This window comes from Propithecus coquereli, unplaced genomic scaffold (assembly GCF_000956105.1).
Source record: "Propithecus coquereli isolate 6110/MARCELLA unplaced genomic scaffold, Pcoq_1.0 Scaffold39, whole genome shotgun sequence".
NCBI classification, from domain to species: Eukaryota; Metazoa; Chordata; class Mammalia; order Primates; family Indriidae; genus Propithecus; species Propithecus coquereli.
The window spans coordinates 8,561,636-8,582,855 of record NW_012149618.1 but is presented as its reverse complement, the minus strand read 5'-3'; the positions used below and the strand labels follow the sequence as shown (position 1 = coordinate 8,582,855).

Sequence of the window (21,220 nt, the reverse complement as noted above, 5' to 3'; positions counted from 1 at the left end):
AGATATTGTCTGGGTCCCAGTACTGTAAGCTGCATTATCAGCCCTAGATTACTTAGGCTGCTACACAGAAATAAACTTTTATCTTGTTTAGAAATCCAGCCAATGTAATTCACCACTTTAACAGAATAATTCACCACATTAAGAGTAATTCACCACATTAACAGAATAAAGGAGAAAATAACAGAATTATTTCGAAAGATGCAGAAAAGACATCTATGAAACCATTCATGACAAAGACCATTAGCAAAACAGAAATAGAAGGGAACTTATTTATCTGATAAAGAGTATCTATTTAAGGGAAAAAAAGACACCTATGGCAAACATCATATTAAATGCTTTCCTTGATGAGATGGGAATGAGACAAGGAAGGTAGCTGTCACCACTTCTGCACACCATTGTAGAGGTCCTATATGGTGTAGTAAGACAAGAAAAGGAAATAAAAGGTATATTTATCAGAAGAGAAGAAATAAAATTAGCATTACTTACACAACAAAATTGCATATGCAGAAAATCCAAAAGAATCTGTAGATAAACTACTAGAATTAACAAGTGAATTTAGCAAGTTCATGGATACAAGATCAATGCATGAAAATCAAATTTGGTGCTATATACTAGTAACAAATAATTATAAGGGTGAAAAAATTCTATCTTCAACAAAGAAGACAAAAACATACAGTGGGGAAAGGATGCCCTATTCAATAAATGCTGCTGGGAAAACTGGATAGCCACATGCAGAAGAATGAAACAGGACCAGTATCTATCACAACATACAAAACTTAACTCAAGATAGATTAAAGACTTCAATGTAAGACATGAAACCATAACAATTCTAGAAGAAAACACAGGAAAAACTTTTTAGACATAGGCCTAGAAAAAGAATTTATGACTAAGACACCAAAGGCAAATACAGCAGCAACAAAAACAAATAAATGGGACTTAATTAAATTAAAAAGCTTCTACAAAGCAAAGGAAATAACACAGTAAACAGACAACCTACAGAATGGGAGAAAATATTCACAAACTATACATCAGACGAAGCACTAATTTCCAGAATCTACAAAGAACTCAAACAAAAAATCAAGAAACAAACAAACAATCCCATCAAAAAGTAGGCAAAAGACATAAACAGAATTTTTTCAAAGACAGGCAAATGGCTAACAGACACATGAAAATATGTTCAAAATCACTAATCATCAGGCAAATGCAAATTAAAACTATAATGAGATATCACCTTACCCCTGTCAAAATGGTCGTTATTAAAACATCAAAAAACAACAGTGCTGGTGTGACTGCAGAGAAACAGGTATGCTTATACACTGCTGGTGGGACTGCAAATTGAAAAACAGCATGGAGATTCCTCAAAGAGCTAAAAGTAGACCTACCATTCGATCCAGCAATCCCACTGCTGGGTATCAATCCAGAGGAAAAGAAATCATTTTATCACAAAGACACCTGCATTAGAATGTTTACTGCAGCACAATTCACAATCACAAATATGTGGAATCAACCTAAATGCCCATGAATACATGAGTGGATACAGAAAATTTGGTGTGTGTGTACGTATATGCATACACCATGGAGCATTACTCAGCCATAAAAAGGAATGAAATAATGTCATTCGCAGCAACTTGGATGGCAGTGGAGACCATTATCCTAAGTGAAGTATCTCAGGGAATGGAAAAACGAACACCACATGTTCTCACTAATAAGTGAGAACTCACTAATAAGTGGGAACTAAATGATGGGTGCACATGGGCACAAAAAGACATAAAGGACACTGGAAACTAAGAAGGGGGAAGGTGGGAGAGGAGTAAGGGATAAAAATTTACCTGTTGGGTACAACGAACTGTCCTGGTAGTAGGCACACGGAAAGCCCTGACTTTAGCAATGATAGTGTATATCCCTGTAACAAAAACTTTTGTGCCTCCTTAATATTTTGAAATTAAAAAAAAAAAAAAGAGCAGCCAGGTATGGTGGCTCACACCTGTCATCCTAGAACTTTGGGAGGCCAAGGTGGGAGGATTGTTTGAGGCCAGGAGTTCAAGACCAGCCTGAGCAACATAGTGAGACACCATATCTATAAAAACAGAAAAATTACCTGGGCATGGTAGCATGTGCCTATGGTTCCAGCTACTCAGGAGGCTGAGGCAGGAGGATTGCTTGAACCCAGGAGTTTGAGGTTGCAGTGAGTTATGATGACACCGCTGCACTCTAAGCCGGGCAACAGAGAGAGACCCTGTCTCAAAAAGAAGCTAATCTACACTGCTACATTTCCTGTTAACGACAATATTACCATTTCAAAAGCTCATTTTGTTTCTCTATTGCCCATGGGTAAGAGGTATTGTGTGTGTGTGTGTGTGTGTGTGTGTGTGTGTGTGTGTGTTTTAAACAGACAGGAGGGCCATTGGAATGCATATATATTCAGCTAAAATATTATGGGACTCCAAGTAGTAATCTTGATCACTTCCGAACGGCTTATTTTAAGACATTCTAATAGTAAGAAACTTACTTTTCTCCAACTGTAAAATGAAGTTATGCTACTTTTGTGAGTTTTTTTTTTTTTTAAAATAGGAATACAAGCAAAAACAAGAGAACATACAGAATTCAATATATCTTTCTTTAGAAATTTAACTCCATTTCTACAGGACCCACTCCATGTCATGGAAATTATTTGACTCTTCTCTCCCCAGTATTCTAGTTTTTGGTCTTGTAGAAGGTGATGGAGAATTATTAAGGAATGATTTTATCATTTCTTAGAATTACAGCAGCATTGTTATATATTAAGAACAGCCTAAAATCCTAATATTCTAAGATATAGGGCTTTGGAATTTTAAGTATTTTTATTTTTACATATGTTTGTATATATAATTTATACATCTACATACATATGTGTGTGTGTATTTTTAAGGGACAGGGACTGGCTCTGTCACCCAGGCTAGAGTGCAGTGGCACGATCACAGCTCACTGCAGCCTCAACAACCTGGGCTCAAGTGATCCTCCCGAGGCCTCTGCCTCCCAAAGTGCTGGGATTATAGGCCTGAGCCACTGCGCCCAGCCAGAATCATGAATATTTAAACAGATAATGTACGATGGAAGTACAGCACATTTGATGTTCAAAAGGCAGGTTGTATTTTACTGTTAAGCATTCAGGAGACATTAGATCTGGAGTAGCCCTGCCCAGAAGGCTTTGCTGGCTCCGCCCCTTTCCAGAGTCTACCTGCATCACTGAGCTTGGGCTCTGGCTCCCATCCCTGCTCCCTTCCCCACAACACATGCCTTTTCATGAGTTCAAAAATAAACGTAGTTAGTATAGAGTTCTTTACATAAGAGTAGAATATGAGTTTTTAAAATTTTGTGATTTTTTTTTGAACACCCAAAAGAGTCCTAAGAATTTTTCAAATATTTAAATTATCCCTCCTCATTTCTAATAGGCTTTGAAGACAAAGAAAGGGGGGGTTAATGTATAGAAAGAGATTCCCTCTTTATCATCCAAAATAAAGTCAAGGATGAAAATTCTTATGATTGAAGTCAGTTTAGATTGTTTTTATAAAAATTCGAAAAAAGAAAAAAAAGAAGGTACGTCAGCTTTTACATTTCAAACTGTATTGACAAGCTCATTCAGTGAGTGACCAAAAAAACCGGGCAAGTGGTCTGCCCCAACAGTCTTCCTCATTGAGGGAGCTTAGACACCTAAGGTTTTGTATCTGGAAAGGGCACTTGCGTCATTAGCATCTTTGAAAGCACAAAGTTTGTGCTGGGCACGTATCTTCCCACTCTGAGAATGGAGCTAAGAGGTGCTGCATGGGGAAGCCACTGCACGTGCCAGATATTTGTTCAATTACTATAAAACCTTAATAGTACATGTTAAAATCCAAAACTGAATATTTGGAACATTTAAAGGAAAAATTCTGAATTAGGTTGAAAAGTACTATGTTTTTAATGAAGCACAAAACACTCTTATTTTTTTTCACAAAAGCAAAACCTATAAACACAGTAAGTCATCGCTACTTCTTTAGAAAAGAAGAGAATCAAGGTATATTTCTAAATTTAAGAAGACATTTTCTTCCTATTTTTTCCCACCATGGGCTGACAGTATATAAAAACTGGAAAAGTATATGAGAAGGATTTGAATTTTTTACAGAAAAGAAATATAAAAATTTAAAGGGAAAAATTAAGAAGAAAGCCTCAAAAAGAGAAAGAAAGAAAGAAAAAGCAAGCAAGCAAGCCTACCCCATTTTTCCACTCCTTGTAAGTAAAGAATTATAAAGACTATCATAAAAACTGGAATGTTTTAGCTCTGTTATAAATAAATTTCATGCCATTCAGGAAAAGGGTTTTAGATGCTACTGGAAAATATCTTGAATTTCAATTGCATATTTCTTCTACCACAATTATTCACAAAAGATAATATATGTGAAATATACATTTTGTGTTTTTACACTGTTATACACTTTTCAAATGTACTATTACTTTGTCTTAACATATTTGTTTACAACCATTTGGATCATCTCTGCATTAATTTAATAGTTTTGCATTTTTCTACCTGGGATTTTTTAAAATAAACATCTTATTCTCAATTTAGAGTGATGCTGTGTGCTTTCTCTTTTCATACAGCCTTTCTTACACTAAGAGGTATTGCCAGTGAGGACTATGAGAAAGCTTGAAGCACAGGCCAAACATATCAAACCCCAGATTCGTCTTTTTGACACATAGGCCCCAGAGGCAACATAAAATCAGCCAAAAAAACTCTCATTTTTTTCACTATTCTAATTTTTCTCTTTCTATATTCAAATAGGAGGCCAAGAAAGATCAGTTATAAAACCACAGAAAATAGACAGTGTACCTGTAGAAATAACATCTCCAAATGCTTAAGTGCAAACAAGCATCAGCTCTGGCTGCCTGTTCACTAGCAATTGATACTTGACATGATTTAAAACTTGCAATACTTAGTGGATAAATGGAGAAAGTCATATGGAACTCTTAGGGAAAATGAAGGGTGAAGAATTAAAGCAAATTACATACAAATGAATTACTACACTACATTCTATATGATTTTCAATACATTTGGGGTTTGAAAATAGAATATGAATATGACAGTTCACTGACATCTGGATCTGGAGTTGGAGCTACCAATTTCATTTACAAAGGCTTAATCTTTATGTTGTATATTTCATAAACACCAATATGATAAAAATAAATAGGTGTTAAATGTTCCTTCCATTTAGGTGCTCACATACGAAGGAAACAAATGACAATACAGTATTTATTCCCCCTTTATTTGCAGGGGATACATTCCAAGACACTAGTGGGTGCCTGAAACCATGGATAGTACTGAACCCTATATAAACTGTGTTTTTTCCCTATTCATATATATCTATGATAGAGTTGAATTGTAAATTAGGCACAGTAAGAGATTAACAATAACTAATAATAACATAGAACTATATATACTGTAATAAAAATTATGTCAATGTTGTTTCTCTTAAAATACTGTAATATTTTTGGATCATAGTTGACTGCGGGTAATTGAAACTGTGGAAAGCAAAACTAAGTCTAAGGGAGGACTATGGTAACTTACCAGTGTGAGAAGTGCTAAAATAGTAACAATAACTCACATTCATTGAGCATGTTCTACGGACCAGGCTCCATTCTAAGCTGATGCATGTCAACACACATCAACTTCATATACGTATTATTATCCTCCTGATACAGATGGGAAACTGAGGCACTCGAGGTTTAGTAACTTACCCAAGTTCGCGCAGCTTAGAAGTACTGGAGCAAGAGTCCAAAACCATGTACTCAAACTCCACATCCAAATTTCTCAACTACAGCTGTACCCAATAGTTACTCAGGGTGTGCTTTAGAGAGTTAAATCTTCAAAAAATAGGGACGCCTTCACGAAAATGCATGACACAGTTTGGAGTAATTTTATCATGAATGTTTCCTGATCATCTAGGATGAGCTACAGACCATCTCCTCCTTCCTTTAGTCACCAAATATTTATTGTGCTCTAACTAAATCTACTTAGGATTTTTTGACTTTACAGTAGTGTCAAAGCAATACGCATTCAGTAGAAATCATACTTTGGTTTCCCATATGACCATTCTGTTTTTCACTTTCAGAATATTCAGTAAGTTACATGATATATTCAACACTTTATTATAAAATAGGCTTTGTGTTAGATAATTTTGTCCAATTGTAGGCTAACGTAAGTGTTCCGAGCATATTTAAGGCAGGCTAGGTTAAGCTATGATGTTCACTGGGTTAGGTGTATTAAATGCATTTCTGACTTATGATATTTTCAACTTAACAATGGGTTAATCAGAACTTAACTCCATTGTGAGTCAAGCAGTGTCTGTATTCCTAATGGCATCCAGAGCTGTGAACAATACAGAAAACAATCCCTGTCTTACTGGCCTCAGCATTTGGCAGTGGAATCCAACAATGAACAATAAACAAGACAAAGAAGTAGAATAAGGTAGTAAAGAAGAACAAGGCAAAAAATAAAAAAGGAGGAACAGGAAGTGAATGAATTAATTTATTATGGGGTGAGTGAATCTGAGAAAAGGTGGTCAGAAGAGGGCTCAGTGAGAAAATAGCATTTAAAGAAAGATCCACAGGAGGCAAAAGGTGACAATCTCTGCACTTATTAGTATAATGAATTTTCTCATTTTAAGCTGTTTGTTGTAGCCAAAGCATACCAATTAATACTTAACCTACCTATAGGTTTTGTTGCGATTAAATGAGAAAATGGGTACAGTACACTTAGCATAGTCCGTGGCTTGTAAGAACTCAGTGAATCCTGTTATTACTGTTGCTGTTTTAATGAAGTCATGAAATCAGATATATGAAGCATCTCCAGGCCCCTCGCACTGGGAGTCCAAGACATCAGTCAGATGTCTAACAAGTAACTGTTTCTGGAATCAATACATGAGGCATTACAATTTAGGTCTAAAGTACTAAAATACTGCTCACAACAGGATTCTGTGATCTAACGAGAACTCAGGTTGTTAATGACATCCAAAGACTCGCCAAGATATTAATAGATGCAAGAAACCCAGCACACGGGGCGTGAACCGGGTATCAGTATAAAGTGTGCAGGGTCAGCTTGCTTAGTCACAGGCTTCACTTTCTGGCAGTCTCGTGTCTACTTTTTGGCTGCAAGCAAAGTGTTTACTTCTCCTCCTATTAACAGATGATTTTCCATAGCTCTGGGGTTTGAAAAGGTCAGCAGTGATAAAAAAAAAAAAGGGCTTAGGAAGAGCTCTTGAGTTTTTTGCTACTATTATGAATTTCTTTACACAAATGTTGATAAACGGAAGACAATCAAGCAATGCATGGAAAATCTGCATTCTGGGTCCAAAAGAAGCTTATTCCAGCAAAATTTCCTCAGCTCTCTCCCTAATGATTTAAACATCCATTTTCACTCACTTCTGCAGAAGTACATTCATAGGAAGAGTGAGTGTGAACAGTAGCCATTATAGCTGGAAGCCACTTCCTTTCCTTACCTGGAATTTTGCATGAGCCTTTTTCCTTTCGCATGCGGGACAGAGTGGATCCTGTTGTTAAAGTAAATTCCCTCGCTTTAGAAAAGAAACACTCAAGTCATATTCTCTTAGTAGATTTTTCAGTTTCGGACCCTAAAACTATTAAAAACCTAAAAATCTTTAGGTTAAGCAGCCAGATGTAATATATTACTGTGTCAGGGTACTTCAGTGTCCTACTTGGCTAAATCATTTTCAAAAATATTTTCCCTTTGGCGACAGACATAAAGTTCTATATCCACACCACAAAACCACCAATTGCCTTGGAGCATTGTCAACCACGGCTTTATGCTTTCACATTCTCCTCTGTTCGGAGAAAATGTACCTAAAAGTCTGAAAACAACCGTGTTTGCTCCCAATTTGTTATTTCTTTGATTTGGCAATGTTGCTTCTTCTGTGTTTTCTGGTTCCCAAGGAACACAAAATTAGTCTAAGAGTTTGAACCCACCTTCGTTTAGTCATGATATTCTTCTTCTCAGTAAACTTTAAGAAATGGGGCATCTTTACCAGTTATCTGGCCAGTCATATGGCCATCTTTACCAGCATGTGTTATATTTTCTCTTTCAGATGAACGTGCTAGCAAGGACTGGTTTATAGCGAATACCCAAGAAGGTTATGGGATTAGAGTCTTCTATGGTTACTATAGCACTTGATTCTTCGAATACTTTTGGTAAAATACTGTGGAAGTCAGAGTTCAGGCTAGATGTTGTAAGTCATCCTCTTCCAATTTTGCAGCTCTCAATATTTCAGTCAACCAGGAGCAGAAGCTGCTGATCGCATATTCAGTCTGGGGTATTATTTTGAAAAGTGAGAGACGACATCATCATCATCATCATCACCATCACCATCACCCCAGGGAAAAATATATAGGAGTGAAATATAGGGTTTAATTAAAGGATTTTTGATTTTTGTTTTTCAGTAAAAAATAGGTGATGCCAGAAATGTGTCTGATTTTTTAAACAGACTTTATTTTTAAGAGCTGTTTTAGGTTCACAGCCAGATTACACAGAGTTCCCATACTCACCCTGCTCTCCCCACCCTGGCCCCCAGGCTCCCCCACTTTCAACATCCTGCATCAGAGGGAAACGTTTGTTATGATCGATGAACCTCTACCTCGATACGTCATCATCACCCGAAGTCCACAGTTTACAAGAGGGTTCACACTTGGTGTTGTACTCCACGTGATTGTTTATTCCCCCATCTGGACAACAGAATTCACGCTGGCAGCGGGGAAAAGGCCCTCAGCCAGCCATCTCATGCTCCCTTGTCTATTTATTGATGAGCCTTTACCACTTTGCCAACAGAATACCAGTTTGAACATAAGAGGCACTTAACATGGCTCCATGATTTTACTCAGACACAAAATTCTACTATTTCTTTCATAAACCCACATACAGAGGCAGAACAGCCAATTCTGACCACCGCAGGTAGTATCATAGCGGCTTCCCTCTTCTTGCTCTAGCCCTTAGATCCCACTTAGTTTGCTCTACTTTTTACCCCCACAGGGTTTATCACTAACATCTCATACAGTTTACTTATCTATTAGTTTATTGCGTATAAGAAAGTGGGGATCTTTTTGTTGTTGTTCACTACATTGTAGCCCCAGTACTTAAAACAGCGTCTGGCATGCAGGAAGACACTTAAATATTTGTTGAATGAATGAATGAATGGATGAATAAAAGTCTGGGCTTCAGGGGGTGATTCTGGCCATGGTTTGTACTAAACATGCATGGCAAACAATGGAGGAAAAGGTGCCCAGGCTCCGCAAGCTGCTGGTGTTTCATCTGTTCCAGCCATCTGGGCTCCTGGGGGTCCCCACTGGCTGAACATGGCCATTCTATCATGGGAACAGGCTGGAGGGCACAGTGAGGCCTACAGGCGTGTAATGTACCCAACTCCCCTGTAGTTATACGAGCCCTCACTCAGCCTGGACACGGGGCTGGAAGAGCACAGTTGATCCTGGCTGATGCAGCAAGGAAGGAGGCAGAGGAAAGCCATGATGCAAAGTCAGAGACCAGGAGGCATTTCCCCACAGTCAGTGGACAGGTGAAGACCCTTAGGAATCCAACTGCCACAGGTTTTCCTACTTTTCTCCCACTCACACACATTCTGCTGATGATGAAAAAAATTAATCCCTGAGTCAGCTTATGAATGCAATGATGAATATTTTCCATGTGAATTAAAACCCCATGATATAAAAAATGGGAAAAAGTAAAAGAGAAAAGGAATTGTGGATTTCTCTGAAACAAATGGACATGGTAAAATGGGATATAAAACAGTGAGTGAGTGAAGGAAATAAAACGTTTCTTTTGTTTTTATATACAAGATACAAGCTGTGGCTGTAAGATGAAAAGAAGGTGGCAGGAGATGAACGACAAGAGAGAGGAAAGGGGAGTATAGAGGAAGAAGCTGACCCAAAGGGTCCTGCTCCCCTGCAACTTTCTGACATCCAAGTCTAGGATTTGGGAAGAATCACCTGCACATTACATTAAACACGGCACGTCCCACTCTGCATGTACGTATATCCATAAAGTGTACCTGTGTCATGTCATTTAAGTATAAACACTTAATGTATCCTATATGTACTATTTGCTTATTTATTCCCAATTCCCGTACTGGCATGCAGGCTCCACGCAGACAAGAACTATGTGTGTTCTGCCCTCGGAACGGTGCCTGGCACGGACAGGCACTTGGTAAGCATTTGGTAGGTGAATGAATGAATGACAAATAGCTGCTCAGCCACCACCTACTTCCCACTCCACTTGAACTTCGAATAATACTGTTCTTTTTCTCATGTGGGAGAACCAAGGTGTTTCTCCTTCCTCTCCCAGGAATGTGTTCCCAGATCACCACATACAGGTTGAGTATCCCTTATCCAAAATGCTTGGGACTAGGCGTGCTTCAGATTTGGAGTTTTTTTATTTTATTATTTTTTTTAGATTTTGAAATATTTGTGTAATACTCACCTGTTGAGCATTCCTAATCCAAAAATCCAAAATCTGAAATGCTCCAATAAGCATTTCCTTTGAGCATGACATCGGCACTCAAAAAGTTTCAGATTTGCGGGCATTTTGGATTTTCAGATGAGGGATACTCAACCTGTACAGGTAAGGGAAAGGAAGGAGCCGGTGGTGCCATTTTTATTTCTACAGAGCCTGCTGTGCTGCTTAAGATAATTCATGTTTACAGAGTTTGCCTCTCCACTGTGCTTCATAACTACAAGCAGATGCTGACAACTCTCCAAGCCACGGGAAATCAGGGAAGGGCCCTCCTTCCTTTAGCTATGTGAGGTTCATTAGCCCTGGTTACAGCAGGGTAGGTCTAGGGTCAGCATGTGTCAGCTGCTTTAACAGAGGTTCACAAGGAAGCTGGTGAATGGGCATAAGATAAGAGTGCCAGCCACTTCTCACTGCGAATTCAAATACTGTGCACATCGGCTCCATTGCTGAATCCCAGCCACATGTAAGCTTCATTCTAAATCCTGATCACGTGAGCTGGCTCTGTCCTACACCACAGCCAACGGTAGAATCAGGATGTAGTGCTACTGCCATAAGTTTCAGACTAAGTCCAACAAAAGAAAATTTGAACTAATTTAATATATATATTGGATTAAGCCCATAAAAAATAAAATCCTTGCAGAACTTATTCTAGAAAGAGAACAACATACCTAATAATTAGGGAGATTTCTACTTATATGCCCATATATCAACATTATGTTCTAAATTGCCTGTTTTCTTACTTGTAAAATTGTCCAGTTTCTGGAGTAAGAAAGCATGGACCAAGTGTCAAAGAGAGTATACTCAATGAGTACGGTAATTTACAAAGCACTACAAGTTTTCTAAGAACACATTTTTAAATTCAAGTTTTTGCCAAGTAAATGACCAACAAATTAGAGCTGCAACTAAATTACAGTGATTATGTAACTCTCAAATTGCAGAAATCAGTGTTAAAAAAGGTACAGGATTAAATAAAAAGTACCAAGTACAAAAGACAAAATAAATGTGAATATATTTATATATTTGGTATATTCTTCCGGAATAATAGCTTTGACCAGTAAGCACATGAGTTGACTTATGTTTTTATCAGCAGTTATACCTTGGACCATTTTTCAGTGAAGGCAGCCTTTACCATCCATGATTGAGAGCTAACCAAGGAAACACAGCTGCATCTTTCTGGAATTCAGGGATTCTGCAGATCTGTTTCATCAGTGACTTAGATGGACTAGCACCCTATTCGTCAGCTGGGAAATACTATAATCTCTTCCGAAGAGTGTACGCATTCACACAGTGTCCTTTCTGAAAGCTTTAGGCTCAGAGCTCTAAATATAAAATTAACAGAAATCTCGAACCACTGAAGTGTGGATTCCTTGTAAATCTCTCATCACCCACATTATTATGATGCTTTTCTCCATTTCCCAACTTCTGATCCCTTCCAAACCCCTCAATCTGTTTGCTCAAACCCTACCCTGCACTATGTCTTTTCCACTTGAAGCCGAATCTGGCATCCATGTTTTGTCTGCTCAGCAGGAGAGCAAGTTCAACAATCTCTGGCTTTTTATAAAATCAGTTTAATCCTCCCAACATAATAATTAGTTTCAGATGAACCTGGTTGCTGGGCCTCGGCTTGGTTCCATTGTGGTACTAGCAAGGACAGCAGACACCTCCTGTTGCACTATTTTTTAGAGCAACAAATCTGGGTTCTATCTTAGACCCAGAACAGAAATTTTGTGATTTATTTCTTCAAAATATAGCTGAGTTTCAATAACCTAGATTCCCAAAGAGATGAACTGAAATGATAATTAAGGAGAATCTTCTCAGTTTACGTTTAAAATGGTTCAGATAAATTATTCCTCAATTTATCAAACTATAATAGTCACCAAGAACACAAATCTTATCAAAATAACCAGTGCTGTATCCCGGCAAACATACAGAGGTTGCAAACAGGAAGCCAACAGTGGTATCTTAATGCCTAATAACTTAATTAGCTCTTAGGGGATAATAAATACTGATAGGTAAATATACTGGCTTAGAAACAAGGATATTAAGGGAATTAATTCTAGAAAATCTCTATTCACAATAATACAGAGCAATCAAGCAAGACATTATTTTTTAGAAACAGGATGATCAAGATGATCTCCAGGAAGCACAATCAAAACAGGCAGAGTCTTGGGTTATAACAGGGAAGTTGCCACAGTTTTCCTTCAGGTTTAAAGTCATCAGTCCCTGCACATTTTGACTCATTAATTCAGTACCAGCAGTGGAAGCGTCTGTGAGAATTTTCACCATCAAACCTTAGGTTATCCTATTTGTAAATCCCAGCAACCCCTGAGCTCTGCTTTCAGGGATGAGTCACCTTGAAGCATACATGCTCTGAAGCCTTGAATTATGAGTACCTCTTAGTGTCTTAAAGTCTTTGCCTGTTTAAATAGAGAGCAATCTCCTCTCTGCTTTATCACACAATGACTACATGATTCCTTACGGTTTATCTTACCTTCACACGTACGGCCATCTGCAGAGAGTGAGAAACCCTGTTCGCAGACACAGTGAAAAGAACCGTCTGTGTTTAGACATTCCCCATGAGGACCACAGAGCCCTGGCTGTTCACATTCATTAATATCTGGAATTTAAAAGAGAGTTTCAAATACTGGGAAAAAATATGTTTTGTTTTCATATGCTATCAGACATACAGTGAAGAAAATCTATTACAAAATGGCTGGATATTTATGTTGTGGCAATACTGTACCATTTGTCCAGATAACAGACCACAAGACAAGTTGAACCTGTCATGAGAGGAAAACTATTCAGGTTGACTCATGAAATAGCCAATGTTCAACCATTTCTGACCTACAAAAACAGCAATTTCATAGGTTCAACTCCAAGCTACCCCTATTTTAGACATATTGGAGGGTTGAGGAACACTCTAATTGAATGAACGACTCTAAGAAATATTCTTCATTGGTGAGAAAGCTGTGTCTTCCTTTGTCCTCTCCCACACCATGCACACGACCCTGTTACAGCCGGTAGTACCTTGTTACGTCCCTGCCTGTCCGTCCCTACGATGTGGGTTGCTTAAGGGCAAAGCTGGACGTGTCTTACTTATTTATATTTTTCTCAGAAATGCCACTTCACAAATGTATAAATATATACATGAAATATGCTCCAGTTTATATCTCATTGAAAATGAGAAAGAGAAATAAAAGTAAAAGAAGGTCTTTTAGACCAAGGAAGTTCATGTTTGCATGGCTTTGTGATGATGAAATTAGTGAAGGAGGATAAAGTGCTTACTGCAATGCCTAACATACAACTAAGGGTCAAAAAGTGGTAGCTACTATTATGAAGACTCATGAACAGATCGTGCAGTAGTTAAACTTGTGTTGACCATCTTATGCTCAGCTTGTCCTCGATGTGGGTAATTCTGCTCCCTGTGGCCAGGGTCATGAGGCACTCCTAAACACTGACAACATACAGAATATTTAGTGTAGGTGAAACAGTCTTTCACACCAGTTCTAATTATGCTGGCTAACAGTGCCCAAGATGACAACATAAGAAACCTGGAGAATGGTTCACCTATTCACAATGGTGCTGATACACCCAGCTGACTAATTGTTGGTCCACTCATCTGTCCCTCATTACACTGATTGCTCCTTGAGAAGAACTGCATATTTTAACTCTGAGTTCCTAACTCCTAGTTGACAGTGTCTTAGGAATGTTTGTCCATCACAAAATTTCTCAGTTATGTTCATTCTCTACTAACTTATCAGTGGTAGGTTAAGGTTCTGTTGGTTAATTAGGGTCATAAAAATGATCACGTCTTTAGTACCATCCAGGCAGTAGCCCCACCCAGGTCATTTTCCTATCTTCCTGAAGTCTCCGAGGCCTCCTTTAGCTCTTACTGAAGAGTTCCTCAATACAGGAACCCACACAAACACTGCAAACTTAACAGGAACAGGGGACAGGTACAGATTACGAGCTCTTCCTCGTGACCTCTAGAACATGCTGAGCCACCAGCTGTGTGGTCCTCAATAAAGTCACCACTTCCCTGCAACCACGATCTCCTGGGGCTCTTCTTTTTGACTTGATTTTATTACGCAATGGAAATTTTGGCAATTATTGATTTATCCACCTCTCTTTAGTAATCCTGAACTCTTTACCCTTCCATCTGCCACATAATTCAGACTATTTGGCCTATGCATTGCTGAACCAAAATAAGAAACCAAGTAGGAATTACTCATATTTTCTTAATAATCCTCCCATTCTTGTTAGTGTCCCTAATTTTCAGCTATTTCAAGGAAGATCAATGAATCATTTTCTACTTGTCTATTTCCCAATATGATTTCACTCTGTGAAATTCTTTACTTCTTTTATAAAATTACTGATATCCGGGCAAGAAGGTGCCATAAAGTTCCACTGGCCTGGGGCGCAAGCCCAAAATCCACATGCATCTTGTGAAGCCTTAGCAGCTATCCAAGACCTCCTTTTTATTTTATCTTATGCCTCAATGTGGTCCCTTAAAAGCTACCTGCTTTGCAACTTTGCATAGGGAATAAGGTGCATAAACTCCTTGCGTCAAAGCAAGTCACCGATTAACAAATAATTGTCTAAAAAGTTTGATGACAGGAACTGAAGATGAATTCCCAGACTTTTTTCCAGGAAACTGCTAAGAAAGAACAACATGAATATCTGGAACTAGAGAAACATATGTATTCAATTTGGACTGTACTTATTGAGGCATTTCTAAACTATGTTGCTAGTAACTCAGAGCTGAAAGCCAGACTATATTTAAATTGGGCTTCTTTCATGGGTCCGAGATTCCACAGAAATTCACAATTTGGCATGTGTAAGTCAAAACGTGAAACTGAACTGTGTTTTGAATCTCAAATGTATCCTGCCACGTTCCTAAACAGACGATTAACATGGAAAGTCCATACTGTCTGTATATCCTCATTAGTTTTGCAGGGGGAAGAGAATCTTACACTTCCAATCAAAAATGCCTTACTGTATCTGAAGCTATCTTCAGAATATTAAGTAAGGTTTAAAGGTTATGCCTATCACACATTGTTACTCAAACATGTCCATGGTTATTAGCGTTGCCATCAGTTACATTTTCAGAATTGAACTGTGAAATCAACACCTATCTACAGAATGCTGACATGATCATGGGATTGGAGAAAAGTAGGCTAGTCACTGCTGGCAGGGTGAAAGATCACAAAGCTGCCTTCAGTGACAGAGTGAGAAGAGAGAATTCAAAGCAAGGTGAGTATATATGTGATCACAAACAGCCTCTGATAGGAGAAGGAAAGTGATGAAACAAATTCATAGACACTATTCCTTAAACAGTTCTAAGACTTGCTTCACAAATGCTTTTCATTTATTTGGAGTTACATTTTTCAAATAGGCATATTCATTTATTCTGGAAAACAGGAATAAGTGTGACAGAGAATGAAGTCAATTTCATAGTGATTGATAGTCAATAAACCCCCATATGCTTGGGGCATTCACATACTTGAGAGCTGATATCAAACCACAGACACAAATTTTATGTATTGAGAGAATATAGTAGTGCAATTAATGAATCAGATGACTAAATTAGTTCCATGTGATTTAATTCTAGAAGTTATAAAATGTGCAACATGAAACCTTGGTCCATTCATACTAAAACTTGGGTTTTGCCTTTATTCCGCCAAAAGAAATCATGACAAAAGAGGAATTAGAAAAGAAAATATTGCTTTTAAGCCAAAAAGCATGTAATAAAAACAGGATTCACGTTTAGTTTTTTTTCTTCTTCTTCTTTTTTCATCTCTTGGTATTTTTATATGAATCAAGATTCATTTTGTTAAAATGTAAACTTCCCAAGTGGAAATATTCTCACATAAATTTATAATTCAAATGTTCCTTCTCTACTGCATTAAATCCAAGCACATTTATTTATAATTCGAATGTTCCTCTTCTACTACATTAAATCCAAGCACATTTAATTCCTGCATTAGAAAAACTGAAAAATTTAAATTCACTTTATTGCTTTATGAGGGCAAATAAACACATGATATCAAATGAGGTACATAGCAGTATATTTAAATCTTGGGATCAGTAATGGAATTAATTTTTAGAAGCCTTGAGGCAAAGGTCCCTGGTCTTTCATATCTCTATGACACACAGTGGGGTGTGGACGCTGATACAGATATATGGTATAATACTATGCCAGTGCCATATCTTAGAGAGCAGACACTGTCTTCTCCTTCAAGAATATTATTTGGAACATGTAAGAGGAGATATAATTTATGACAATTCTGAATAAAAAAGTCATATATGTTCAGTAACAGTGGGTAAAGAATAACTCCAACAATCTTTTATTTATTTGTATCTTGGGATATTCCACACAGCTCCATAATGACAGAGGAACAATAAGAAAAAAATAACACTTATCCAAGTATCAGAATAAATAGATGTAAAGGTAAATATATGTGTGAGTTTTCAATGGAAAATATAGGCATAGATTTATCAGGACTAATACATTCAGGAAACTTGTGGGGCAGGCAGGTGTAGTTAAAAATGTTGGGACACAGAATCTAGACAACCTAATTTTTTAGCCACAGTGTCAAAACGACTCGATGCGTTATCCTGTGAGAAAAATCACTTAATTTTACTGTCATCTTTCTTTTGACTATAAATATAACAATAATTGGTGTGGCTATGTAGGGAAGAATAGTTGGAAAAGATCCTGAGTTCAAATCTCAACTCCACCACGCGTGAGAGAGGAGCATGTTAATTAACTTTTTGGAGCCTCAGTTAGTCATGCACAAAGTGAATGTACGAAAAATTAGCTCTTAAGTTGCTGTAAGAACTGAGAGATACCTACAGTACTCAGCACACTGAGGAAGCTCAATTAAAGCTGTTGTTGAGATTGTTCTTACTAGTACCTGTGTTGTGTGACTGTGTTCTTCCTAGTATCTGTGTCCACCATACTGTTTGGGAGACTAAACGTGAGAGCACTTTGAAAAAATATAAAACCTTATCCTTCATAATTTTGACCAAATTATTAGTGAAGTTTTTTTAGGAAGGAAAAAAAGCAATGGTGGGTACCGGATAAAAACAGGGATCGGGACAAGGACAGGTACATATCGACTATGGGACAAAATAAAATATGCCTGTGGGACATAAGAAGGCTGGAAAGGTAATTTAGAATCCAGTACCAAGGCTGGTGTATGGAAGGAGAGCAAAGTGCAGGTGATCTCAGCACAGAACCATGCACAGCAAGGACACAGTTCTGACATGTGTGAGTTTCCGATGACACGATGCCGGACAAAGCCTTCCCACACTTGATGCAGACCCAAGGAAGATATTTTAATAATGCAAATTGACATAGGTTATTTATATATAAATCAAGTGGCAAAACCACATACTATCATCAGGAAGCATTACAGAATTAAAGAATTATATAAATAATGACTAAAAAAAAGAAAAAAAAGAGAAGTACCTTGACATCCTTTATTGTCATTTAGCTGGAATCCATCTGGACAGGTACAATCATACGAGCCTTCAGTATTAATGCAGTCTCCTCTCTGGCAAACACTATTGTCCTCCAAGCATTCGTTGATGTCTACAAACCAATTTAAAAATTTTGAAAGGCTAAATAAACTATATATTAGAAAACTAGATGCTTTTTCTTATCACATAAAGGTGCATTATTTTTATATCATTTATAATGCATAATCTTAAATGCATGGCGGTATTTTTTAACTTTGAGAATTTTTAAAAAATGAAACATTTTGAAAGGATTTCAGCTTTGAACAATAAAGGGAAGTTTTAAACATCAAATGAAATTAAATGGAAGAGGAGAAGTCAAAATTCTATAACAAACAATCTACTTGGCTATGTTCTTGGTGATGACAGAGAATAAAAATATTTCAAAAATACATATTGTCAAGTATATCTAGAACATACCTAACATGCTTGATCTATTTATACATGCATTATATCATATATGTAATTTATATTATATATATTACATCACATATTTTATATATAAATATTTCCTATTATGCATTATAGGAAAGATTTAAAAGTTTTTGGCATGGCCTTTGCCCCCAAAGGACAATGTTTATTCAAAAAAACAAACTATATTGTATTAATAAAAATAAACACATAAGATATTAAATTGTTTTATAAATCCAAAACAATTTAACTTAAGAACTGTCACAAAATATAATTATTTGATAAAAGAATAGTATCAACTGTAGCGGTCATATGAATTTAGAGAAAAGATATCATAAAGGTCAAAAGAGGCTTCATGTAACAGAGGAAACGTATTCTACTTGGAGTCTGGACAGCAGGGTAGAGAACAGAGGAGGGAGAGGAAGAGGCACTTCTGGATGAAGGCAAAACAGCAAAATCAAACGCCTAGCTGACGTCACTTACTCAGCAACTATCACAAACAGGTTTTGCCTGGATTTTTAAAAATGCATATCTTTATAGCATATGTGCAGCTAAAAGTGGTATCCATAACCGATAACGAGTTTTGACTGTGAGAATGTGAGACAATCAATGACGCCCTCACTGTGCGAATGTTGGGCAGATCTTTCTCGAGGGCTGTTTATTACCACATTTACTCCTCGTCAGGGCTCATTATTCCTCACACACTCCATGAGTCCCTCTTCTGTTGTGTCTGCGCAGGATTTAAACTATTAACATTGAAGAAAGCTAAGCAACAAAAACCTTGTTTGCTCAGAATTTGGCATTTAATGGCATTTCTTGCAAATAATTATAATTGCTGCTGAAATACATGTGAGATGCCAGGAAGAAGTGAACCTGGGGACTGCTGCGGTCTCTCTTACACTCCCCACTGTCTGGTGCCAATATGGTGACACCGAATTAAAGTTTCCTCATAGAACCCAATCAGCCAGTTAACTGGATTCTGTACCGTTCACACAGCAAACAAAAGAGAAACAAGAGAGCGCCTTATCGCTTCATTCTATCAAAACAAAAACAAGTGATGATGATGAGTGTTCACTCAGAATTAAAATGTTCTCCGAATACTGACCCTAAAACATAAAACATAGCTGACGTGACCTTGTCTCCACTGAAGCAGATTATCGCTTTTTCTCTAATGTGTTTTTCCAACTTCACTGAAGTATGATTTATATACAATAAATTCATCTATTTTAAGAGTCCAGCTCAGTGAATTTTGACAAACGTGTACACATCCTTGTGACCACCACCACAGTCATGGTATAGGCATTTCCATCACCCCCAGCTTCCCTTTTATTCCGTTTGTATTTGGCTTCTGCCATAACATTTTTGAGATTCATCCAAGTTGTGCGCATCAATAGTTCTCTCCTCCTTATTGCTGAGTAGTATTCCATTGTACGAATACACCACAATTTGCTCACCCATTCACCGTTCAATAAGCATTTGGGGTTATTTCCATTTTGGCCATCATGAATGAAGTTTCTATAAACATTCATGTGTGAGGCTTTGTGTGAACATATGCTTTCATTTCCCTTGAGTAAACACGTAGGCAAAGAATGCCGGGGTCATACAGTAAGTCTCTGTTTAAGTTTTGAAAAAACTATTTTCTAAAGAGGCTGGACCATTTACACCTCCAATGGCAGTGTGAGGGATCCAAATGTTCCATATTTATTCTAATAGTTCCACAACTATTCTAATGGATGTACAGTAGAGGATCAGTTTTCAGATTCACCTTTCTTTCTTTGCTCTGTAGGAAATGGAGATAAAGTGAGAAGAATCATATTTGATCATTGGCTTTTTGTAAAAAATGTCAATTTGAAAAAGATCCAGGAGAATCCTGAGAATAAGAATTTTAGCAACAAGAAAAATGTTCCATAACCTAGATGTTTGCCTCAGCATAATGGAAGCGTGTTAGCTCTATTCATACTACTTTAGAGTAATGTAAGGCCAGGTGCAGTGGCTCACGCCTGTAATACTAACACTCTGGGAGGCTGAGGCAGGAGGATCACTTGAACTCAGGAGTTTGAGACCAGCCTGAACAAGAGCAAGACCGTCTCTACTAAAAAAAAAAAAAAAAAAAAAAAAAAATTAGCTGGGCGCAGTGGCGCATGCCTGTTGTCCCTGCTACTCGGGAGGCTGAGGTACAAGGATAGCTTGAGCCCAGGAGTTTGAAGTTGCAGTGAGCTATGATGCCACTGCACTCTACCTGGGGTGACCAAGCAAGATTCTGTTTCAAAAAAAAGTAATGTGATTTTTATTCATTTTCCAAAATCTAAGAGAAATGCTGAACGTAAGGGAAAAACACATTAAGTGTTTATAAATAATTATATACATTTAAAAACTCTGTGCTTTATATTACAGTAAGGTTTAGTTTAAAAATTTTTTGCAAGATCTTTATCATAACGTTCAGAGCAAAAAAGAGTAGGTTAAACATTAAGGGAGCCCAACAAGAGACTATTTTGCACCACCACAGGGGGTGGTATGAAAAGACAGATTCCTCCTAGGATTTAAGACAGGTTTTTAAGGAAAACAAGGGCGAATCCTGGTCACTCCTCTACCAAGATGGAGCTTGTCAAGGTCATCAAAGACCTCTACCTTACTAAAAATCCCAAGTTAATTTTTGGTCCTCCTCTTACCTAGCAGCACTGTTTGACACAGTGCTTCCTCCTCCGTGAAACACTTTCTTCTCTGGGATTCTGGTTTTCCTCCTTC

The 21,220-nt window shown here is 37.5% G+C and overlaps 1 protein-coding gene across 1 annotated transcript in view; it reads right to left on the bottom strand.

The window, feature by feature from the left end:
- The window catches only part of LTBP1 (latent transforming growth factor beta binding protein 1), a 482,178-nt gene that overhangs the window by 95,554 nt on the left and 365,404 nt on the right, over nucleotides 1–21,220 (bottom strand). Inside the window, exons 19-20 of the mRNA XM_012652425.1 lie at nucleotides 18,018–18,140; nucleotides 13,035–13,160 (exon numbers count right to left, since the gene is read on the bottom strand). Coding sequence (XP_012507879.1) covers nucleotides 13,035–13,160; nucleotides 18,018–18,140 — 249 coding nt within the window. The remainder of the gene's footprint in view (nucleotides 1–13,034; nucleotides 13,161–18,017; nucleotides 18,141–21,220) is intronic.